The sequence below is a fragment of the Orcinus orca genome, chromosome 15 (assembly GCF_937001465.1).
Source record: "Orcinus orca chromosome 15, mOrcOrc1.1, whole genome shotgun sequence".
NCBI classification, from domain to species: Eukaryota; Metazoa; Chordata; class Mammalia; order Artiodactyla; family Delphinidae; genus Orcinus; species Orcinus orca.
In genome coordinates, this window is record NC_064573.1 from 83118348 (window position 1) to 83142204 (window position 23857).

The 23857-nt window shown below is 48.1% G+C and overlaps 3 protein-coding genes and 1 long non-coding RNA gene across 11 annotated transcripts in view; 2 read left to right on the forward strand and 2 right to left on the reverse strand.

Moving 5' to 3' along the window:
* Positions 1-2897, reverse strand: part of RILPL2 (Rab interacting lysosomal protein like 2) — a 34099-nt gene extending 31202 nt beyond the window's left edge. Inside the window, exon 1 of the mRNA XM_012535565.3 lies at positions 2614-2897. The gene's annotated coding sequence lies outside the window, so the exon portion shown is untranslated. The remainder of the gene's footprint in view (positions 1-2613) is intronic.
* Positions 1142-11539, forward strand: SNRNP35 (small nuclear ribonucleoprotein U11/U12 subunit 35). 4 transcript variants are annotated; one of them, XM_004276667.4, is made up of 4 exons: positions 1153-1201; positions 1882-2017; positions 3483-3568; positions 8358-11539. In XM_004276667.4, exons 2-4 carry the CDS (start codon positions 1945-1947, stop codon positions 9099-9101), a joined length of 903 nt encoding a protein of 300 aa, XP_004276715.2. In that variant the 5' UTR covers positions 1153-1201; positions 1882-1944; the 3' UTR covers positions 9102-11539. The 4 variants fall into 4 exon arrangements, with proteins under 4 accessions (XP_033296658.1, XP_033296657.2, XP_004276715.2 ...); XM_033440767.2 differs by lacking the exon at positions 3483-3568 and having other exon boundaries at positions 1142-1265; XM_033440766.2 differs by lacking the exon at positions 3483-3568 and having other exon boundaries at positions 1151-1201.
* Positions 11540-12039: 500 nt separating this feature from the next.
* The window catches only part of RILPL1 (Rab interacting lysosomal protein like 1), a 44203-nt gene continuing 32385 nt past the window's right edge, over positions 12040-23857 (reverse strand). Inside the window, exons 5-8 of one of the 5 annotated variants that reach the window (XM_049697737.1) lie at positions 23130-23302; positions 21126-21218; positions 14613-14636; positions 12040-12886 (exon numbers count right to left, since the gene is read on the reverse strand). In XM_049697737.1, coding sequence (XP_049553694.1) covers positions 12742-12886; positions 14613-14636; positions 21126-21218; positions 23130-23302 — 435 coding nt within the window. In that variant the 3' untranslated portion in view covers positions 12040-12741. Of the gene's footprint in view, positions 12887-14612; positions 14637-14910; positions 14999-21125; positions 21219-23129; positions 23303-23857 lie in introns of those variants that run through there. The other 4 variants (XM_049697739.1, XM_049697741.1, XM_049697740.1 and 1 more) reach the window with 4 other exon arrangements.
* Positions 13817-21216, forward strand: LOC125961215 (uncharacterized). The gene is made up of 2 exons (XR_007471605.1): positions 13817-15969; positions 16594-21216. It is a non-coding gene; the product is annotated as an uncharacterized LOC125961215 (long non-coding RNA).

Consider the following 23857-nt stretch of genomic DNA (forward strand, 5'->3'; position numbering starts at 1 on the left):
GTATGAGTGCTACCACAGTGTTCAAGGTGGATTCCAGACCAGACCACAACTGTTCAAATCTTGATTGGCTCTGTCACTTGCAAGCTGTGTGATCTTAGGCAAGGAAATTACTTCTCTGGGGCTCAGTCTTCCCAGCTATCAAATGGGGGTAAGGATAGAAGCCACTTTACAAGATTGTCGTGAAGTGCTTTAGAACAGCGTCTAGCACACTGTAAGTGCTCAATACATGTTGGCTATTATTATTACTATGCCAATTATAAACTACTTTATCTCCAGAATATGAAGTATGAGAAACTCCCCAAGTTCATATGATTATTTGGGTACAAGATATGAAAAGCTGGATCAGTAACACACATAGAATATGTCTACAACAAAGCTTTTTAAAAAGCCCAAGTGGGGCTTCCCTGGTGGCGCAGTGGTTGAGAGTCCGCCTGCTGATGCAGGGGACACGGGTTCGTGCCCCGGTCCGGGAAGATCCCACTATGCCGCGGAGCGGCTGGGCCCGTGAGCCGTGGCCGTTGAGCCTGCGCGTCCGGAGCCTGTGCTCCACAATGGGAGAGGCCACAGCAGTGAGAGGCCCGTGTACCGCAAAAAAAAAAAAAAAAAAAGAAAGAAAAGAAAAAAAAAGAGCTTAAAGTAAGGTATCGCCCAACTCACTGTTAAGCAAAGGAAAACATGACGTGAGAAACAAAAGTAGTGGGTGGGTCATGCTTCATAAAAATGGAACCGTAAGTGTTTGGGGGTTAATTCCACCCATAGGAAAGTTCCATTAGCAAATATCTGGTGGTCCTATTTTGGTACATCAAGCAGAGTAGGTCTCATGCTCTTCTGAATACTGGTGGCACCATTAATTTCCTGAGTGGTACATTCAGTATGTCTTTCTTCCTGTTCTCTTTTGGCTTAAATGCCTGCAATCCTGGATCAGTGACTTCAGCTCTAGGAGCTGAAAGTCTTTAGAAAAGAATTTGGTTGCAGGAAGGGTGGTGCCCAGAGCACTTGTTTTCAGTCGGTGTTTGCATAACAGCACACTTTTTTTTTTTTAAACTTAGGTGAAATGTTTATTCAGGGTGATGAGTGGGAGGGTGGGGTGTGTGTGTGGGGAGGTGGTGTAGGTGGGTGAGGGAAGCATTAAAGGAGACTAGGCCAAGGGACTAATGTCCTCCACCCTACTCTCCAGGCCAGCTCTGTTCCACCCAGGAAGGTAACAATACACTCTGCAATGAGTTGTTGAGAGAGTGAAGTGAGCTTAGCCCAGTGTCTGGCAGGTGATGCTAAATGTTTGTTTGTTTGTTTTTTTAAATGTTTGTTGTAAGATGGTATTAGTGTGGTGGTGATCAGTTTGAAATGTACAGAAATATCAAATCATAATATTGTGCACCAGGAGCTAACATAGTGTTGTAGGTCAGTTATACTTCAAAACAAACAAACAAACAAACACATAGAAAAAGAGATCAGATTTGTGGTTCCCAGAGGTGAGGCCTGGGGGTGGGGGAATTGGACGGAAGCAGTCAAAAGGTACTTATTTCCAGTTATAAATTAGTACTAGGGATGTAATGTATGATATGATTAATATCTTTTTAACACTGCTGTATGGGAAAAAATTTTTTTTTCTATTTCTTTTATTTTGTATCCTTACGAGATGACAGATGCTCACTAAACTTACTGTGGTAATCATATCATGATGTATGTAAGTCACCTTAAACTCATATAGTGCTGTATGTCAATAAAACCGGAAAAAGGAAAAAAAGATTGTATTAATATGAAACTTCTATAGAAATCTCTAGTAGGGTTGCTCACGTTGCCCTTCAGATCTTCTGCTTGGTTTATAAAGTATTTTGTTATATAAGTAATTTTGTATATAATTAAACTTTAATTATATAGATGTGGCAGCCGTGGAGATGCCTGTCAGATGACCCTTCAAGAGGCCACCAAGCATATTAAAAGATGTCTGCAGCACCTTCAGACTCTGCAGCAGCATTCAGGCTGTGGATGCACTTTTCCCAGAAGCCTTCCGTTGGTAAGCCAGCAGAGCAGAGATACTGGGACCACAATATTTCTTTTTTAAATTTAATTAATTAATTAATTTTTTAATATGTTTATTTATTTTTGGCTGCACTGGGTCTTCGTTGTTGAGCGCGGGCTTTCTCTAGTTGCCGTGAGGGGGGCTACTCTTAGTTGCGGTGCGTGGGCTTCAAACAGTGGCGTCTCTTGTTGCGGAGCACAGGCTCTAGGCGCCCAGGCTTCAGTAGTTGTGGCTCACGGGCTCAGTAATTGTGACTCGCGGGCTCTAGAGCACAGGCTCCGTAGTTGTGGTGCCTGGGCTTAGTTGCTCTGCGGCATGTGGGATCTTCCTGGACCAGGGATCGAACCAGTGTCCCCTGCATTGGCAGGTGGATTCTTAACCACTGCGCCACCAGGGAAGTCCTAAATATGAAATTTTAAACTATAGATATTGCTCACTTTTTTACTCAATACATTTTATTAATATATTTCAAGAGAACGTACTTTAAAGAAAGCTATAGATATTCAGAACCTATGCTTCACCTACATAATAAAGATTTGATAAAAACTAGGTAGCAGTAATACATCCTTAGTAGCTGGTCATTGGCTTACCTTCTAAGAATAGGACTGGAATCAAAATGAGATCAGCTGTTCGCAGAAATGACCCACTTGTAAGAATTAATCAGAAAATGAGTGGCTGAAGAAATCACGAGACTCATCATGAAAAGCACAACTGTCTCAAGACATTTCAAGTTGTACCACAAGTCGTAATCTACCCGAATATTTTGACCTAACAAAAAAGAAACACAGCATAATCTGAATGCATACATCTACCCGTTCTACACAGATTTACTGACCACACGGTTCTCCCCTCTCCCTCCCACGCTTAGGTTTTAAATCTGGGCTTCTTAACCGTGACTCTAAAGGCAGGGATCCTCAAAGAGTCATTTTGATGTTCATTCAGCGGTTCTGAATCCACTGATTCCCTGCGGGGCCCAGGAAACGGCATTTAAACCAGCTTCCACGCGATTCTTAAGTAAACTCTCCAAACTGTGAAGAACTGTTTTGCTTGTGTGGAAAGCGAACGTGTTAAATTTACGGGTTAGAAAAACTCTGGCAAAACATACGTACAAAGTTTCCTTGTGAACCGGCATACGCATTTTCTGAGTAAAAAAACCCCACAATATTAATCAAATTCTCAAAGCGAGCTTAACAACCAAAACTCGCATCGCGCTGAAACACCTCCTTGCTACGGAGAGAAATCCAGCGGCTCCCAGACAACTAGCTGCACATTCGATCGTCTTTCAACTTTTGTTCAATTTAGCAGTTTCTGTCTTCGTGAAAAATTTTACAGAAACAGAAAGTTCATTCTCTTCGGAGACGATATGCAGTCGATGCTCAAGGCATGTGATTAAATTTGTTAAAATAAAAGCAAAAACGGAAACAGGGCCCGTGACGAATCTGCTACTTCCGATGTAAAGGTCCTGTCAGTCAAGGAGGAAGAATCTTCCGTCGCTTCGAGCTCGGCACCTGGCCCCGTGGGAAAGGAAGCCCGATCCTTGCTGAGGTGAGCGGGAGCGGTTTGGTGGGAGTAGGGCCCACCCTGGCGAGAAGGACGAGGGAATTCGGCCTGGACGGTATGTCGGCGCGTGCGTGGGCCGCCATGTTGAAAGCGGGCAAAGGGGGACCTTTTGGGGTTGTGTTGCCGGGAGCGGGGGCGACAGCTGGGTTGGTAGGATGGCCCCTTCCGTCCTGTGCCCCCTCAGATGGTGACGGGCTGGGGAAGGCAGCCCTGAGGGCCGGCGGCCGAGACAGAGGCGCTGCGGGGCGGGGGGGCGGATCGGAAGTATAGACTTTTTCACGGAGACTTCCGCGTTAGCGTCCACGGCCTCACTGCGCGTGCTCAGACGGCTCTGGGCGCCAGCCTTCAGTTTGCTTCCCACCTGGTGGGAAGCGCCGGTTGTTCCTTTCTGCAGGCACAGCCTGGGGACGAGTGCTTTGTTTGTTTGCTTAAGAATAGCTTTTTTTTTTTTTTTGTGGTACGCGGGCCTCTCACTGCCGTGGCCTCTCCCGTTGCGGAGTACAGGCTCCGGACGCACAGGCTCAGCGGCCATGGCTCACGAGCCCAGCCGCTCTGCGGCCTGTGGGAGCTTCCCGGACGGGGGCACGAACCCGCATCCCCTGCATTGGCAGGCGGACTCCCAGCCACTGCGCCACCAGGGAAGCCCAAGAATAGCTTTTATTTGTATAATAATTTATAATTAGGAAGCGCTTTCAAAGACACTACCTTCTCTCATCTTCACCAAAAAAACGCGGTGAAGAGGCACTTAGCAGCATTTAACAGGTGATTTAAATTTTGCCGAAGCTAACACTAGGTCTCACACCTGGGTGTTCTGACTCCCAATCCAGTGCTTTTTCACTTTCCACACTTCTGTCTTTAATAGTTCATTGCCCCACTCACCTCCACCCCCGACGATTCATCTCTCACATCCCATCTCCGTTTATGAAGTAATGACGAGAATCTAAACATCCAGAGAGATGGTGGTAGAAAATCTCAATGCAATGTTGCAACGGAGGAAATACACCTAGAAAGATTAACGAGAAGCTGTGAAGCCCGCTCTTCTCTTGGTATTGAGTATTGATAGGAGCATGCAGGTGAGGGAGAAAACCGGAAACTCATCTTTTATCCCTTTGTAATTTTTTTCCAGAGTTTAATTTGAGGAACTCTTAAAGCTTTGAACGGGAGCTCTGACTGTGTACAGCAATGTCAGCTTTATTTGGTGGTTCTTTGTGACCTTTTCCTGTGGAATGGGGACGGGTTCCTTTCCCACTTGCCTGCGAGGGGGCTCTCAGCCTCAGATACCCAGACGTGGCCTGCTTTGTCCTATCCCCATCTCAAGCTTTATATTTTATGACAGCTATCTAAGGAAAGAGTTAAGAGCTCAAGCTCTGGAGTCAATAAAAGCCCTTGGTTCTAAGTCCCCCTCTGGGCTACTTCTGTGATTTGGGACAAGAGACAATCTTTTTGCATCTCACCTTTGGCATCTGAAATGGCAATAATAGAAGTGGGTGTGTCCCGGTGTTGAGAGGTGAGGGGAGTTAAGTGCTTAGCACAGTGCCTGGCACCTCCTAAGTGTTCAATACAGGTTAACTATATTATGGTCTCTTTTTTGTTTGTTTGTTTTTCCTGCAACCTTGCGATAGTACGATTAGAATCTTAAGAATTTTAGGTCCATTTAGAGAATACCAGAGCAGAGATCCAAACAACACTGTGATCTCTCTCTCCTTTTTTACCCCATGTGGAGAAATTACAGCCATAATAGACAAAAGACACAAAGTGAGTTAGAGGCAGAGCCCAGACCGGACCAAAAGCGTCTCACTCTTCTCGTGCTCCTTCCCTTGTTCTAGTTGTTTATCATCCTTTTACTGATAAGGATACCAGAGAGGTGTCTTCTCCAAAGTTGCTTGTTAATGATGAGACGCATATATGTCCTCCTTTTACAATTTGGTGGCAGATGGTGTAATGTCCTGCCTCTCAATTTTCTTTCTTTTTTAAAATAATTAATTAATTTTTTGGCTGCGTTGGGTCTTCGTTGCTGCGTGCGGGCTTTCTCTAGTTGGGCGAGCGGGGGCTGCTCTTCATTGCTGCGGTGCACGGGCTTCTCATTGCGGTGGCTTCTCTTGTTGCGGAGCACGGGCTCTAGGCACATGGGCTTCAGTAGTTGTGGCTCGTGGGCTCTAGAGCTCAGGCTCCGTAGTTGTGGCGTACGGGCTTAGTTGCTCTGCGGCATGTGGGATCTTCCTGGACCAGGAATCAAACCCGTGTCCCCTGCATTGGCAGGCGGATTCTTAACCACTGTGCCACCAGGGAAGTCCCTGCCTTTCAGTTTTCAATGAAGTGGTCCTTTTTGTCTGATTTGGACCAAAATAAGTTCAGTGAATTTTGTTTGGAGTTGGTTCAGTTCCCCAGCATTTATCAGGAAGTGTCCTAGGATCTGGAGACACTGGGTTGAAGAGTGTTTATTGTGAAGAGTGTTTATTGTGTGTTGGGCAAAACGTGATCAGTATGACAGAAGAGGTACCATGAGCTGTGGGACCAACGGATTTGCTTCATGGGGAAGAGGCTGGAAGCTGGACTTGAAGGACCAGTAGAATTTCCACAAGTGGAGATGTGGGAGGTGGAAAGGAAGGGAATATTCCCAGCAGAGGAAATTGCACCAGGAAAGACACAGAGCTAGGGGATTAGGGCACGTTCAAGGAATGAGGAGCAGTCCTGGGGAGAATAGGTTCTGCAATGGAATATGAGGAGAGGCTAAGTGAGAGTCGGAATTCTTGAGTTCATTGACTTCGGGTTTTATTCTGTAGGTGTTTTACTTTTTTACTGGGAAAAGAAATGCCACTGTGATCACTCCCCCTACATAACCCATAAACTGAAGAGCAAAACCAAAAAAGATCCTTGAGGAAAATTTGAGAGGGGGGGGGGAAACTATAGATACCATTTTAATAAATATCATGGAAAGATGCTGTTAGGAATGAAGATCACCAGATATATTTGACAGAGCCCTGGTTTTTAAGGAACATATTTCAGCCTTGGCTCTAAAGCTTTACAGAGGTAGTCACATGATTACCAGCAGGGTCTGAAATGTTGGCAAGCACCGAATTATTCCAGCAAATTCACATGAATCAATTATCATGTGTCAGACTTAAACTTACCCACCCTCTTTCAAACAAACATAGATCTTCTATCGGAATGAATGACAGTTGCAGTGTGCTTGCTGAACTAAAATTACCATTGCAATCAGTTCTCAAGCTCCAAAGCATAAATGGATTATTAGCTAGGGAAGTGGGAAGAAATCCCATCTTCCTTTTTTTTTATATAAAGTTTCTTTTTATTTATTTATATATATTTTTTGGCTGCATTGGGCCTTCGTTGCTGCACACATGCTTTCTCTAGTTGCAGCGAGTGGGGGCCACTCTTCGTTGCAGTGCGTGGGCCTCTCATTGCAGTGGCGTCTCTTGTTGTGGAGCACGGGCTCTAGGCACGCAGGCTTCAGTAGTTGCAGCACGCGGGCTCAGTAGTTGCAGCACGCAGGCCCTAGAGTGCGTGGGCTCAGTGTTATGGCATGCGGGCTTGGCCGCCCCGTAGTATGTGGGATCTTCCTGGACCAGGGATCGAACCTGTGTCCCCTGCATTGGCAGGTGGATTCCTAACCACTGTGCCACCAGGGAAGTCCCCCATCTTCCTTTTGAACTAAAGAGCCTGCGGCTGGGTCACTGTCATTTTGGCTTTGCTCCCTGTTTACTGACAGATGCAAAAGGCTGCATTCAGAGCACCATTTTCCCATGCAGTTTTGTTTTTTTAAAAAGTCCTTATCAGAATAATCTGGGAGGGACTCCCCTGGTGGTCCAGCGGGTAAGACACCGCACTCCCAATGCAGGGGGCCCGGGTTCAATCCCTGGTCGGGGAACTAGATCCCACATGCCGCAACTAAGAAGTCCCGCATGCTGCAACTAAGGATCCTGCATAATGAAACGAAGATCCTGCGTGCCGTAACTAAAGATCCAGTGCAGCCTAAATAAATAAATAAATAAATATTTAAAAATTTTTAAAAAAAATCTGGGAGCGGGAATGTGGGGAGCACAGATGCAATAAGACAGGCCAGGTGTTGGTCATGGTTGGAGCCGGGTGAGAAATTCATGGAAGGTTATGCCATTGTCTACACTGGTATGTGTTTGAAACTCTTGGTAGTAAAGGGTTTTTAATTTTTATTAATGTTATTATTATCATTATATATGTATATATATTTGGCCGAGCCGTGTGGCTTGCGGGATCCTAGTTCCCCAACCAGGGATTGAACCCGGGGCCCGGCAGTGAAAGTGCCGAGTCCTAACCCCTGGACCGCCAGGGAACTCCCATAAAGAGTTTTTTAAGATGCCCTTTTCCACAGAAGTTCCCAGGCTGGTTTCCCTCTGACCATTTTAAAGTCTCTGAAAGGTGAGCCTGGGTTTTGATTCTGGATTTTGATCCGTGTTGCCACGTTATAACAGTTCGTGTGTGCCCTGCCGTGGCTAAGCTGGATGATACACGTATGCATCAAACTCAGGCACGTTGCCCTCTGCTCCTTCCGGGGAGGGTTGGTGGAGGAGTGAGTGCGAGCATTCTGGAGCCCCACTGCCTGGCTCTGATACTGTCTCCCCTGCTTTCTAGCTGGGAGGCCACAGCGTCTGAAAAACCCTCTTCCTTCCCTGTTGGAAGAAGGGGCGAAAAGCAGTATCTACTTCATGGGGTTGTTGGAAGGATTGAATGCGTAGCTCACAGTAGATGCTACATAAACGCTTGCCGTGCTTCTCCTTAGAACATGAACGATTGGATGCCCATCGCCAGGGAGTATGACCCGCTTAAAGCTGGCAGCATTGATGGCACCGACGAGGACCCACATGATCGAGCTGTCTGGAGGGCGATGCTGGCACGATATGCCCCCAACAAAGGCGTCACAGGAGACCCCCTCCTCACCCTGTTTGTGGCGAGACTAAACCTGCAGACCAAAGAGGAGAAGTTAAAGGAAGTATTTTCCCGCTATGGGGACATCCGGCGGCTTCGGCTGGTGAGGGACTTGGTCACGGGCTTTTCGAAGGGCTACGCCTTCATCGAATACAAAGAGGAGCGTTCTCTGCTCAAAGCTTACCGGGATGCCGATGGCCTGGTTATTGACCAACACGAGATATTTGTGGACTATGAACTGGAAAGGACTCTCAAAGGGTGGATTCCTCGGCGACTTGGAGGAGGCCTGGGGGGGAAAAAGGAATCTGGGCAGCTGAGATTTGGGGGGCGGGATCGGCCTTTCCGAAAACCCATTAATCTGCCAGTTGTTAAAAGCGACCAGTTTCGAGAGGGAAAGAGGGAGAGAAGGGAGCGATCTCGATCCCGAGAAAGACACTGGGACTCCAGGACGAGGGATCGGGACCATGACAGGGGCCGGGAGAAGAGGTGGCAGGAAAAAGAATCAACTAGGGTGTGGCCAGAAGGTGACTGGGACAGAGAGAGGGACTTCAGAGATGACAGGGTCAAGGGGAGGGAGAAGAGGGACAGAAGTAAGTAGACTCCATCCCCTGCCAAACCCAAACGAAGGTACCCGACCAGTAAAAGCGCAGGGAGACCTGCACTGCTTGTATACAGAATCCAAGTCCAGTGGTTGAATAGAACTTACTGATGAAAACAAAAACAAAACAGAAGAAACTTACTAATGATAATGGGGTTGGGTACGTTTTCTTTCGACTCTGGAATGCAGGTTCAAGATGAACACGCTGATACTTTGAATTTTCTCTTCTTCATCTTATAGTTTTTGTTTTTGTTTTTTGGGGCTCATGGGCGGTTTGTGGGATCTTACTTCCCTGACCAGGGATTGAACCTGCACCCTCAGTAGTGAAAGTGCAGAGTCCTAACCATTGGACCACCAGGGAACTCCCTTCATCTTATAGTTGTAAGGACCCATTATTTGATAAGCTTGAGAAACAATTTTGCAGTCACCAGCATCTGTACAGAAAGACCTATGTAAGGAGCCACGACTCATTTAATTTGGCAGTACGGAATTTGCTTTTTCTCCCATCTATTGGAAATGGCCCTTTTGAGGGCTTGGCAGAAAGAGGTGATGACTGAAAACCATTTGCATTGATCTGTGACTCCTGGGAACCCAAATCTGGTCAGAATCTAAGTTGTGTGTTTTCCACCTTTATGTCCATAGTGCAGGGTTTGCTGCAGTGAAATAAAAATGGGTTAGAAAAATGAATCCAAGGAGAATGTCCAGACTTAGTACCAAAAGCCAGTCTTAGCAGTGATCTGGGTTAGCAACCAGCTTCTCTTGAACAAATATAACTCCATTCTCGAGCCAAATGCTGACTACCTTTTTTCCTTTTCTCTTTTTGGCGGGGTGGCTGGCATTTAAAATGAAAACCCAGAGTTGCAGGGCTTTGGGGCTGTGGTCTGTGGTAATCCTCCAGCCCTTGGAAAAGAGAAAGTTCAAAAGAAGTGAGAGTGAAATGAAAATGAAATCAATGAAAGGTTAGTAGCTGGTTCCGATGGACTGATTTGCCTTTTCTCTCTTGATCATCCAGCCTCTGGTTTGTTTGAAACTGGATATATTGACCTGAACTTCTGAGAGCTTTGAATAAGTACCATACTGTTCATGTGATTTTTCAAGAAAGTGACATTCAACCTTTTTCTTTTATCCATGGCTGTGTCTTTGAAAGTTCAGGTTCTTAAAATTCAGGATGTCTCACGTAAAGTAAATGTCTGATTTAGTAGCAAGACTCACACATTCATTACTAGGTTTTTGCATCAGGAGTATGAATCTCATCGTTACATAGGGGACCTACGATATCTTAAAAGTGCTATCAGCTGTTAGAACTGTTTTAGGAGAATATGCTCTTTCCTTTGTAAATTTCCAGTGCAGAATTTCACTCTTCTCCCAAATCTCAGAAGACCGCCTTGCAGGAACACCTTTATGATTTCACCCATGTTTCATTTACAACGTGTGTTATGAGCTAGAGTTGGTAGGTACATTAGGTAAACAAGCTGCTCCACATCAGGGAAGCTGAGTCGTGAGACGGCTTCAGAAGAAACACACACAGGGGCAGCAGTGTTTACGTAGTGTTCACAGAGTCTAAGCTGGCGGCTATCAACCCTGAGTACCAGAATACCAATGGATGGAAAAAATAGGCACATTCAGTCTCCACCCCTGGACATTTGGGCTTAGTCTTACAATGGCCCTGGTAACTAAAAAAAAAAAAAAAATTAGTAGAACACCCCCCCCCGCCCTCCCCCCGGTCAGGGACTGTAGTTGTCAACATGGCAAAGGCGGATACCCTCCGACCCGGCAATTCTGCTGCTAGTTTATTCTGCAGACTGATGCACGTGTGTGAGTGTGCAGCGCTGTTTTAGAAAGATTGGAAGCTACCTGTCCACCAGTGGGGCCTGGACAAACATGAACAAATTACACTCGATGGTCGACCAGGGTTCCTCAGTCTTGGCACTATTGACATTTGGGGCTGGAAAATTCTTTGGTATCGGGTGCCGTCCTATGCATTGTAGGATATTTAGCAGCGTCCCTGGGGCCTACTGGATGACAGTAGCACCCACCCAGTTGCGACAACCAAAAATGTCTCCAGTGAGTGCCAAATATCCCTGGGGGCCAAAATCACCCCTGGTTGAGACCCACTGTCTTTTATACTGGTGTGAAGTCATGTCCAGGGTATTCTAAGGAAAAAAGGGTATGGGATAGCATGTGTATAACACGCTGCCATTTATGTAGAAAGAGAACAGAAATATATCTGTATTTTTTTACATGATTGCATGTATATTTATAAATTACTTCAGGAAAGACACCCAGGAAACTACCAACGCTGGTCACCCCAGGGGGAAGACAACCAAAGGTGATGCGGGGAGGGGGATTCCTCAGCACACATGCTTTTATACTCTCTGAGAATAAACTCTAATAGTTCTAATGGGCAGTCAGGTTGGAGAACCACTGCTCTAAACCAACATTATCGTGTCTGGTCATTTTTCTCAGCGATCTGGAAACGGAGTTCATGTAGATCCTATAAACCAACTTGATGGTTTCTTAGCAAACCATAGTAAAATGTGTAGAAAGCAGCCCAGTCAGATGTACTTGAGTGCCCTGTTGGGAAATGGTACCTCTCTCAATCCGTGAGCACCCAGTCTTGCACTCTGGGTGCTCCGTGAGTGGAGAGAAAACATTATTTGGGTAACCCCCCAACTTGCCAGTTGCAGACAGGGCATGTGGCTCTCCGTCTCCACTGCAGCCTCATGAGTCAGCCAGACGTTTGGTCCCCAAGCCATCTTTTCACCCACCGCCATTGCTTTGGCAAGTCTACCCTACCCACCATCTGGCATCCCCTAGGGTTCCGCACGTCACACTCAATCCGCTTTGGGACATTTGTCTTTTTCGCAGGGGACTAAGTATTTGACACGGTGAATGCTGAAACAAGATGCCAAGAAAAAAAGAATCCACACAAGAAATGTTGCAATGTCTCATCCTCAGCAACTTTGTTTGGTTAGTACTGCATAACTCACAGCAGATTCCAAGGCACTGGCCTTGAACATTGCTACATGCTCTAGGCATTATCAGTAACAAGGTGCAATAGAGAACCACAGGCTCTTGCAAACTTGTCTCCAGTTTCTGGGCAGGAGGACTGTCCTCCCTATTTTCTGTTTGCTTTGTGCCTAAGCTGGGCCAGCTCATCCTGTGACTTTGGAAGCCCTGCCTGTCTAGTCGATGCGTCCTATATATTATGCTACCACCATGACAATGTCATGAACGTAACTAATGAAAACCTACCACTTCCCTGCCTCCCATTTAAGTATGACAAATGTGATCATAAAACCTCTACACAAATAATTTCATACAAAGCAAGTCAAACAGCAGTTATAGCGGCATGTGATGTATCTGGCGAAGCTTGCGTTACTGAAGTTAATGCAAAAGTCAGCTTCCGCTCGTGGTCTTATTAAATATATATCCTAAGGGATCAGAGTCATCTATTAGAAACGGTGATAGCCCTGGTATAAATAAACGTTTCTTTAGAGTTTGGCATCAGTTTTTTGACGTGCTCCCTCAAAGCAGACAGTTTGTTGGAGGGATCAGGTTTGAGGGTGTGACACCCAAGGCGGCCAGGTTCTGTTGCAGGCGCTGGTGGTTCAGGTCCAAGGACAGAGGCGGGTCACGGTCACAGGTGCTGCAGGGCCTCCTGTCCTTGTTCCGTGTAACCGTCGTCGCGGTGGCAGTTGGCCCACTGGCCAAAGGACTCGTGGATGCGCACGTTTCTCTGCGTGTTGACCAGACGCTTCTTATCTCGGGAGAAGAAGCTAAACCTTTGAGAAAGGAAGGAAAGAAATAAGAGGCTGCCCTTGGCCATGCACGTCACAGTTTTTGCAATGCCAGCAGCAAACGTGAGGGAGCAAATCAACTCGAGGTGTGAAAGAAAAAGTTCGGGGTGCGGGTCAGAAAGCAGCAGGGCATTCTGCGTGTCATTGTCACAGTACCTTGGAGGTGACACAGTGTGAGCAGGGTGTGCACATAGGTGATGTATCTCCCGCCTTAAGCACTACTGAGGATTTCTTCTCATGACCAGTGGAAATAAAAAGCTACTGGAAACATACATTATGGGTTTCTTTACCTTAATGATGCACAGAAAGAAATACTTGAAAGCCATATGGTACGTAAGACGATTCGGATGTAAAGAGATGAATATTTTAAATTCAAGTAATTATTTCATGTGGATTGGGAAACTAGGTAAGTAGCACATCAAAGCCCAAATTTCATGGATATTACTACAGCTTAGGATGAGGTGAAAGTAGGTATTTAAGAAAAATGAGGCAATTAAAATATGTATTAAGGAATAGCATACACGGTTCTCTGATTAGATGAACATTAATGAATATAGTATGTGAATGAAATTTGGGAAATATTAATTTGGACAAGTGACAAGAACTGATTTAATGGTGATTAAAACTGATTTAGTTTAAAGGTGAAAGCCTTTAGAAGTTATCACAGTAACTATCTACATAGCAACAGCTAAAGTAGACCAAGAGGTCTTTTCAAAACAGCTGTGACTATTGGTCATTGATCAATCTGAGTGAACCATCTGATTGACGCCTAAAAGATGAACGTAGAAATCTCAGGCCAAAAGCTGATCATGTGGCCCATTTAAAACAAAGTCAGCTTAAACTCCACCTAAACGGAGACTAGGACCCTGGCCAGTAGACCTGAGTTGGCCTATTTTGAGTGTTTCCCCAAAGCCCTCTCTAAGCTGCCAGCGGTCCTTCTGTACTCTCCGCCTGTAATTAAAGATTCTTTCTATTTTTACCAAGTTCCCCTACTCCTGAATTTTGGTTTCTGAACTTGGTAAGAAATATAGTAGCTCTGTTATGTTTTCCAGGGGCAGGAATAGGAAGGAACCCCTGAAGAAGTCAAAGCTTCAGATCAACTATTTTTAGTTCCCTCTGTCCGTTTACCTATTCGTTTTTTGGTTTGTTTTTGTTTTTTAGTGCTGTGGCCTATGGAGTTCAGTTTTAATCACATCTGAGTGAAAATGATTTTCCTATTCTGTGGTTACTGGATCCTACAGTAACTTCCTAGCAGGAATAAAGTGGTCTTTCATTGCAAAGCTGGGGCAAGCCAAGTTTGTCTAGAGAAATTCTCCCTACCAGCTAAAGTCTCTTTTTTTCTGCAACCAATACGTGTACTGGCAAATGAAGGCATTCTTCTCATTCTGGGTTATTCGTGAGCTCTTTCCATAGGGTAATCAAAGCAATTAGCTGGCCAGAAAGACAGCAGCGCTCATCACTGTTACATATCATGTCTACATGATTCAAGCAGGAAAGCCACTTGCCACTTCCTGTCCAAGGGGACACAGAAAGAATCAAGACAAAAGTCTCCTCCTCTGCTTTTCCTGTTTTAACAAGATCAAATGGCTTGCTGACTACGGCTTGGCAAAACAAAGCGGTTTAGAAAGCCAGGGTGTGAAGATCAGAAACACAGCGTTAGTGTCACTTGGGGGAGCGCGGGGATGGGTCATGGTGGGCATTGATTACTGACCCGTCACTTAAAGGACCTTCTTTACTGGATCATGGACAAGGTGGTTTTAGAATGGAAACAGAAAAGACAGAAAGAATTATTGGTGACAGAGCCGAGAATTCCGAGGCTTCACTCGTGCATATGCAGCGTCATGAGCCGCACGTTTGAAATCGCACTCCACACCCACTTCAAATGGGAACACGCAGGTGACGGCCATGCAGCTGAAGGGGCCAGAGGAGACAGGCCAGCCCCAGCAGTAGCTGCAGCAGACATTCCAAAGGCACAGCTCAAAAGGAAACCAGAAAAATGCAGTGCCTACGAGGGACACAAGTCGTCGGACAGGCTGCAGTGTGGGGTCATCTATTATCAGTCCGGCTGCTACCATGGGCATTATGGCTGTAAACATCCTGGTTAGAAAAGTACAGATAGACACAGAGAAGATAAAAACAGGGGCGGCATGAAAAAGAAACACACTCCACAGACAGGTCAGCCGAAGGGTTTGCTTATGGTTGATGTGGAATTATGGCCCCCAGTGCCCCCCATTCATAGTTGGAAAAGTCCTAACTCCCAGGAGCTCAGAATGTCCCTTATTTATTTATTTATTGAATGTCACCTTATTTAGAAAGAGAATCCTTGTAGATGTAACTAGTTTTGGTGAGGTCATACCGGAGTGGGGCGGCCCTAATCCAATACAACTGGTGTCCTTATAAAAGGGGGAAATTTGGACACGGACATGCACACAGGAAGAAGGCCATGTGAAGGTGGAGGCAGAGATTGGGGTGATGCTTCTACAAGTGAACAAAGGCCAAAGATTGTCAGCAAACCACTAGAAGCTTGGAGAGAGGCGTGGAGCAGATTCTCCCTCATGGCCCTCAGAAGGGATTGACACTGCCAACACCTTGATCTTGGACTTGTAGCTTCTAGGAACTGTGAGGCTATACATCTCTATTGTTTTTTGTATTTTTTTGGCCGTGCCACTTGGCTTGTGGGATCTTAGTTCCCTGACCAGGGATTGAACCCGGGCCCTCGGCAGTGAAAGCGTGGAGTCCTAACCACTGGACCGCCAGGGAAGTCCCTATCTCTGTTGTTTAAGCCAACTCAGTTTTTGGTACAACAGCCCTAGCAAACGGATACAGCGTGTGATAACCACGTAGGGAAGACAGGGTGGCCTCAAGGGCTGAAAACGCAGGCCCGGGTGTGGGGAAGGAAGTGTCAAAACCTGTTGTGGGATTACTCTTGGGTGTCTTCCAGCACGTCTCCCCCAGCTGCCATGAGCTGCAGGCTATGTGCCCTGAAGGCAGCCAGGGGAGACCCAGGAGAGAAGGTGAGGCAGCCAGGATGGGCCGGGCAGGAGACAGCCTGCATCGTCACCCGCCTGGTAAGTCAGAGCTGACAGTGAGTGCTCGTCGGTTCCTAGTCTGGCAAGGAAAACGAAGAAGAAACTCCAACCAAGCCTCCAGAACTGATTTTGAACAGCTCTGATTTCTCTTTTTTTTTTTAAGAGCTTGGCTGAGAAAAGATATAATTATCTCAAATGAGGTTTGAGAATTCTCTGCGTCTGGACCACCTTTGACGCAACTTCACAGACTAGCTGGGTGTTGGCACCTTGGCAAAACTATCTGGATGGCTTCTCAGAGACAACGAGAAGGGGTTCCATTTGCTAAATGAATGGGCCCAATCCCCAGGGGCCAGGCTAGCGGGTACCATTAGCTTTCCAGGGGCTCTAAGCCACAAGGTACTGCACCCAGCTCTACCAGGACCCCTCTCTAGCATAACACGGAGCCCCCAAAGACAAAGTCGTTGTTTGGGGGATGGCCCCAGATGTGTGGGGCGGGTATTTTGCCTGGACAGATGTTTGCCCACTGGAAAGTGCTGGACTTCCTTTGGGGCCCAATCAGGGGCCAAACTGATGCACCAGGGCCTTGGGACACCTGGGGTGTTCCTTCTCTGTGTGTCTCGCTGGGATCATGGAACGGACGACCCCCTTCCCTCTCTATTCCAGGTGCCTTGCTGCAGGAGCTGCCTGCTCTAGAGGGACAGCCACTTCCGTGAAAAAAGACTGGCTTGTTTTGGGCAAAAGTTGTCTCCTGGATACGATGTAGCTGGTTTCAAACTCCCCTGAGCCCCTGCCACCACCCCGCCCTGCGACAAATTATTTCTGGAAGACTCAAACCAAATGAAGTTCTAACAGTGGCATTTCAGGCAGTGTGATGGGCGGCTGTAAAGAAGCTATTTCTGGGCTGCAGTGAGCAGGGCGGTGGGTAGGGGGACAGGGAGAGAATGCCCTGCTGTTGCTACCGTCGGGTACTTGGGTGGCTGCCTGCTCGAGGCCAACCTTTCCAGTATGTGAGGCCAGTTGTTCTGATCGCAGCTTCCCTGGCTGTGCCTCTGCGCCCCCTGCCAGCTGCCTGCCTCTCAGGTCAGCCCCCCGCCCCTGCTCAGCAGCGAGCAGCTGTGTGTATACCTGTCAGCCCGGGATTGAGAGCCGGGCACCACACAAAGGGGGCTCTGGTGCCTGGTGTCCACTGGGGATGAGGCTGGAGCCACTCAGGCGCTCCCTCGTGACCTGCCCAGCCAGTGCCAACCCAGACTGGCCAGCAGCTGCTCAGTCACAAGCTATTCTTGGAAGGTTTTCTGGGCACACTGTTTTGACAGGCGGCAGAAGTTTCTGGTTCCCTTGACCAGTTCAGCCCAGAAATGTAGACTCTGGTGGCTCTGGCTGGTGGTGCATTTGAGAGATAAGGGAACTGGGCAGCCAGCCCACAGCTGGTGACTCGGGAAATGGGGTGAGGAAAAGGGGGGTGGGGAGGCCGAACGAGACAGCTGGGGCAAGCACTGTCTTGTCTTGGCCAGGAGGCAATCAAAAGGCATGGGTTCCAATCCCGACTTCGATCCATCCAGCAAGGTGATCACAGTGAAGTCAGTGGGCTTCCCTGGGCCCCAGTTTCCTCATCTGAGAAATGGGGCTAATCCCAGCTCTGAATCTCTGACAGGGTGGAAGGTACCCTAGTTCAAGTGCTCCAAGCCGGTGAAGCCCTTTCGAACCTCCATGGTAGCTACTGCTTACTTACTGGAGGGTGGGGAAAGGTGGTCGAGGGCGAGAAGCTGAGCTGGAGCACAGCTGTGAGCTGCACTAAAGAGGCTGTGTGACTAATACTCCATAAAAGCAAGGACAAAGGGACCAGACAGACCCAGACGGGTGCCCGAGAGTGAAGGATGGAGAGGGAGACAGGCATGGAACCGTCTTAAGAACTGTCATTCCCTTGCCCCGGTCCCCAGGGAAGATCCATCCCTGCCCCAGGCTCTGAGCTTCTGGCCACACTGATGCAGCTTCCGGTCAGTGGCCGAGGTGGACAAAGTGACCAGTGTCCTGTCTGGGCTGGTCAAAAGCCTTCTGTGCCATCTGGATCTTCCACTTACCCCCTACAAGGCCGGGGCGGCCATGGGACTGGCCACCTGCACCCCGTGGACGAGAGATTCTGAATTCTCTCTCCCTCTCTGTCTCTGACTCCCAGATTCCATCTGCTTCTCCTGCTGGGCTCAGAACCCCAGGTCTTGCTGAGCAACCAGAGGCCAAACTGAAGGGGAGAAGGGTTTGAGAACAGGGCCCCAGGGTCCTTTCTGGAACAATCTGGAAAAGAGGACCAGACACCACAGCCTACTCGTGTGTGGGTAGAAGAACTAGTGGGAAAAACACTGTTGGTTAATTCTGACAACTTTCCTCTGGATTTTACCCAGTTTGAGATTTGCAAAAACCAACTCTTAAGTACCTGTTTCAGAGAAAGGGGGCTGGAGTGGAAAACTAGGAAGTCAGAACATCCCCGCTTCAGAAGGAAGTCTTAGAATTACATATGACTTGGAATTACAGTGCCAGAGATGCTGTAAACGCAGCACACTTGGAGCAGAGATGCTAGAAATGTCTGATTGTTAAAGGGAAGGAACTGCTGAAAGAAGAAGATAGATGCTGGTCTCTTGGTCTCACCCCTCCCTTAGCTAAGGGAGGAACTGTGTGGGCTCATGAACTTATTGTCAATTTCCCCAGGTTTCAACCCAAAGCATTTAAGGTCACTTCTGCTCATCCTTACATGCAAGTGGGGCTGGTGGACAGATCAGGGTCTAAGCGAAGTCAATCCCATTTCTTAGCAAGCACTGGATGGGAAACCCTAACCAAGGATACTGAGTACATCATAGAATTGAGACCAAAGGGCTCCCTCTCCCCCAGGATGAGGCTACAGTGGACGCCGGTTACTTCCGTCTGCTCAGCAAACTGATCTTGCTTGGGGTCTGTCCTTCCCCAAATCCCTGTCCATGGGAACTGGATAGAGTTAAAGCTACTCTAAGTTTCAGGCGTGAGAATGAGACCCAGACCAGACCTATGGATGCACTGCCCTGTGGGGTGATCATGTGACCCAGTCAGAGCCAAGGAGACTCAATTCTGTGACTTCTGTGGGAGATTCTCTCCTCCCACTGGAGTTCCAGACAAGAAAGCAGAAGCCTGAGCTGATGGCGGCCATACTGCCACCCTGAGGGGACAGCACGCCCAAGAATACAGCCCACGGAAAGGAAAACAGGTTGAGGCAGACGGAACCAGGCAGAGCCCTGAGAACAAGACCTGGGTCCGGCTGAGCCTGAAGCCAGGATGACCCGAAAATCTCTAGTTGCTTGGCCAACAGTTTTTCTTTCTTTAAATTACTTTGAGTTGCGTTTCAAGGGCCAGTGGGAGATTACAAACTAATACGTGGCCAACATGGTGTTGGGACCCAGAGGAAGCCTATCTGATTCCAAGCTTCACCCCCAGGAAATATTTATCCCTAACCAGAACTGGGGACCACAGCCCCTCCCAAATCCAGCGGATCTGCTTGACCGAGGGCCAAGCAAACAAGCAACGTGAAGCTGGCAGGAGAGGCTTGGAAAGGAGCCACGTGTTAATCCACACACTCCAGGGGGCGGCTAGCCTTTCCCAGGGCCCGGTATCTGAGCAAGTCGCCCCTTTCTAAGAGCAGAGGGTCCAGCAGTTACACACATTTTGCGTTCCCTTCCTATCCCCCAAAACCGTGGATTACGTCAATTCACAGGACAAGAAGTAGCCAAGAATTTCCAAACAAAAGTGGAATTTAAAGGTTGAGGCGGGGCTTCCCTGGTGGCGCAGTGGTTGAGAGTCCGTCTGCTGATGCAGGGGACACGGGTTCGTGCCCTGGTCTGGGAAGACCCCACATGCCGCAGAGCGGCTGGGCCCGTGAGCCATGGCCGCTGAGCCTGCGCGTCCGGAGCCTGTGCTCCGCAACGGGAGAGGCCACAACAGTTAGAGGCCCGCGTACCACAAAAAAAAAAAAAAGGGCTGAGGCATCCGAGTAACACCCCAGTTCCTCTCCCCACACACCCCAGTTGGCTTTCCAACCCATGCCACTCGCCTTCACAAAGCTTCTACCAGGGTTTGGGGGGAAGAACCGAAGCCTCTTCTCTAAGAAGGTGCAAGGCTGAGAGTCAGGAAGACCCTCTCAGGGGACAAAATGAGGCCCCAAGACAACTGGGAGCAGAAGGCCCTCCTGCAGAGTTTGAAACGTGGGCTCTGGGCCAGGCTGCCTGGGTTCGAACCCTGGCTCTGCCTCTTACTAGCTGTATGACCCTAGGCAGGTGATTGACTTCAGTGCCTCAGTTTCCTTAACTGTAAAATGGGGATGACAGTGCCCTCACCTCACAGGGCTATGGTGAGGACTCTGCCATTATCTGCAGGAACGGTACCCGGCAGATAGGTTCTTAGTAGATATTAGCACATAGTAGGTTCTTACTAGATATTAGCTAACTAGACCAGAGCTTTAACCCTTTATCTGAAGGGCTACAGGGGTCAACGAACCTAAAACTGTTTGCAAGACTGTATGACTCCACCCTCACACACCCCCCACCCCCACCGCCGCTGAAAGGGTCTGCAAACTCTCATTCAAATCTCAAAGGAGTCTTTTGATGCAAGGACTCCGAAGTAGCTTGAAGTCTAGTGGAGGGCTAGGACTAGGCCGCGCTTTCTCTCGTGTGTCCCCCACAGCCACCAGGGCCCAGTGCTGCTTGTATTATGCACCAATGAATACTTAATGGAGAGACAGATGGACAGGTGAAGTCATCACAGAAAAGCATATATGGGGTGGACCCGCGGCCATTCAGACACCTCGGAGCTGGGGTTTCAAGGCCTTAAGATGCGTGAACCTTTCCCACCATGCAATATTTGCTGTCCTCAAAGACATGCCCCGACTGACACACTCAAGCAAGCCCAGGCCCCAGCCCTTTCCCACCCCCTAGGCCTTCCCCAAACCTCTCTGCCCAGGGACCCCCCGCAAGGAGGAACTCAGCCTTCAATGTACAGAGGTGACTCTGCAGTCAAGGGCCAGGCCCAGCGTGCCCCGGGCGTAGGCCGAGCCCCGCGGGAGGTGGTTAGTAACAAGCCCAGCCCTGGAGCAGGTGCCCAGGAGAAGTGAGAGGCCGTGTGAGCCGCCAGCTCAGCCGCGAGCGAGCAGCCCCAGACGCCGGGAGCGCAGCACTTACAGTCGCTTGATCCCAGACTCCGGCTGGGGGGACATTCTCGGGTGGGTGACGGGTGGAGGTTGGGGTATTCGATTTTCCTCTTCTATTTCTTCACTGGAAGGAGTTGAGAGGTGTGAGATAAGAGTCAAAAATTCCGTGAGAGCTGGAATATTCTCTCTGATGGTCTGGGAGGGCATGTACTTTTTCAGGGAGTGAAAATAAGGGACCCAGGAGGACAGCAATGGTGGCCTTTGCCCCATAGGCTCTCTGCCTCGGGGGCTGGCCTCTGGAATGGCCAGTTAAGAGGAAGGATCAGTCCTGGAGGCAACGGACACAGGTGCCTGCAGGCCCTTTGGCCCAGTTGGTCACATGTGAGAAATTTCAGGAAGGTACCCACGTATCTATTTTAAGTTTACTTTGGAGATTCTAGCCGAAAAGAATGGCTTCCTATTTTCTGTTCTTGCCAAATGCTTCCTTGTCTCCACACCTTTGTGGTTTATTCTGCCTAGAATATGCCACCCACAACATCTTCTATACCTGAAACGTACCCCCCTATCCTTCAGGGAAGGCCCAGTTCAAATGCCACCTCCTCCATGAAGCCTTCCTGATTTCCGCCCCATTCCCAAGCCAGAAGTGATTTCTCTCTTCTTTGAACAGCCAGTGCACACACTGTCATAAACCTTTCTTATGTGGCAGACTCACAGTGGGTTTTCAATAAAAATGTGTGGCACTGTATTTTCTCTGATGTCTTATCTTCCCTACTGGGGCAGGGACCACATCTGGTGCATCTGTCCTTCCTTCCAGCTTTCCATTCAACAGGTAGCTGTTGTGCGTCTACTCTGAGCTAAGCTGCATCCTAAGTGCAGGGAACTTAGTCATGAACAAGACAAATAAGGTTTCTGGTCTCATGTTTTTGCAGTCGAATGTGTTAACAGACAATAAAACAAGCATGTTCATAAACAGGATAATGTGAGACAATGAAAAGAGCCATGAAGAAAGTAAAACTGGGTAAAGTGATAGACAGTGACTAGAACAGAGCGCTCCTTTGGAGGGTTCTTGATGGAGAAGGAAGGCCTCTCTCAGGAGGTGACATCTGACCCGAACCCTGAATGACCAGGAGCCAACCACGGGAAGAACCAAGGGGAACGTTTTCCCAGCTGCAAGAGCAGCATGTGCAAAGGTCTTGAGGTAGAACCGAGCGTGGTGTGTTTTGAGGAACCGATAGCAGGGTAGTGTGTACAAAGCGGAACAAGTGTGAGGTGGCATGGTATTAGATGGTGCTCTAAGCCAGGTGCAGTGCTGTCCACAGAACTTTCCACGAGGATGGAAATATTCTATATCTTCATTGTTCAATACAGTGGCCACTAGCCACACGTGTCAATGGAACGCTTGAAATGTGCCGAGTGCAACTGAGGAACTGAATTTTGCATTTTACTTAAGTTTAACTCATTTAAATTTAAATAGCCACATGTGGCTAGTGGCTAGTGTATCACACAGTGTGGCTCTAATATGTACAAGGAGTTCATTGGCCACGGATGGACTAAATGATCAAATATTAGGCTCTATCGCTCCACCATCTCTTATCTCTAATTCCAAAATCCAAAAGGCTCTAAAAACCAAAATTCGTTTTGTTTTCTTTTATTTTTGGTCATTCACTTGGTGGCAAAACCTGAAATGAAATCTCGTGAGGCTGTTTATAGTCTTTATTTATCCCATTTAGTAGGAATGTTCGTATCTTTTGCTGCAAAAATATTCACGTGTTTGACTTTGGGAGAGCTGCCCCAGAGCTCGCTGGCAGTATAAGGTAATAAGGTAATACAGTATACATAATATTCTTTTCTAACAGGAGTGCACCTGAGCCCGAGTTTCAGAAAGGAATTATGAGTCGGTATGTATGTGCTTCAGGCCAGAGATGGTCCCCACAACGAATACAGATGCAATCCTTGTCTTCCAGGTGTGAATTTGTCCCCAGACTCTGCACAACCTCAGAAAGGAGCCAGCCTGGGAGCTCCCAGGGGCACTCACCTCTTATAGTATGCCAGTTCTTCCTGCAACAAAAACACTTTGGACTTGAGCTCGTTCCTCTCGTGCAGCACGTCCCGCAGTTCCTGCAGTGTGAACCGGGGGCGGTTGGGGTCCTTGAGATCCATGGCCACCTTCTCTGCCTCGGAGACACACCCGTCTCCACCCAGCTCCATCTGGAGGAGGGCAGAGATGCTGCTAATGAATTCCTGGCCGCCGCCACCAGCACCCACTCCGCATCCTGCCGGAGCCCGAATTTCCCACCCTCCCAGGCCCTGAGCAGCTTGCTGAGGACGCTATTTTAAGAACTCGAGGGTGGCCTCTGCTCATGTTCTGTGCAGTCAGCATCCCTCGGGAGGCCAAAGCCAGCGGCCACCTGCGCATTGTTTGACTTCTCGATAGCCAGACCCGCAGTCCTGGCGCCTCCCCACCTGACCCAGGGTTTTATGATAAATAACATGAAAAGGTGTCCGAGGAGAAGAAACCGTGTACTACCCAATGCTGCCACCCTCTTCAATCTGCCTGCTTTCCCTTTCCCGTGTTCTTGACTCATTTTCTAGCCAAGTGCATTGCTAATTTGGCCAAAGTTGTTGGAATCAGAGCCAATGCGCAATTCTCTATTCCTTTTCATTTGATATTAAGTCATATACAGTTTCCCATTTGTTACTGGCCTTCTGGTCAAGCCTGCTCCTCCCCAGTGGCTGTGAGCATCTTTTCACTGGAGTTTGGTG

Coding starts and splice junctions, on each gene's coding strand:
- SNRNP35 (XM_033440766.2), top strand. CDS start 1,155: ATGTCCTCCACCCTACTCTCCAGGCCAGCTCTGTTCCACCCAGGAAG. Junction 1,202..1,881: donor GCTCTGTTCCACCCAGGAAG/GTAACAATACAC, acceptor TTAATTATATAG/ATGTGGCAGCCGTGGAGATG. Junction 2,018..8,357: donor TTCCCAGAAGCCTTCCGTTG/GTAAGCCAGCAG, acceptor GCTTCTCCTTAG/AACATGAACGATTGGATGCC.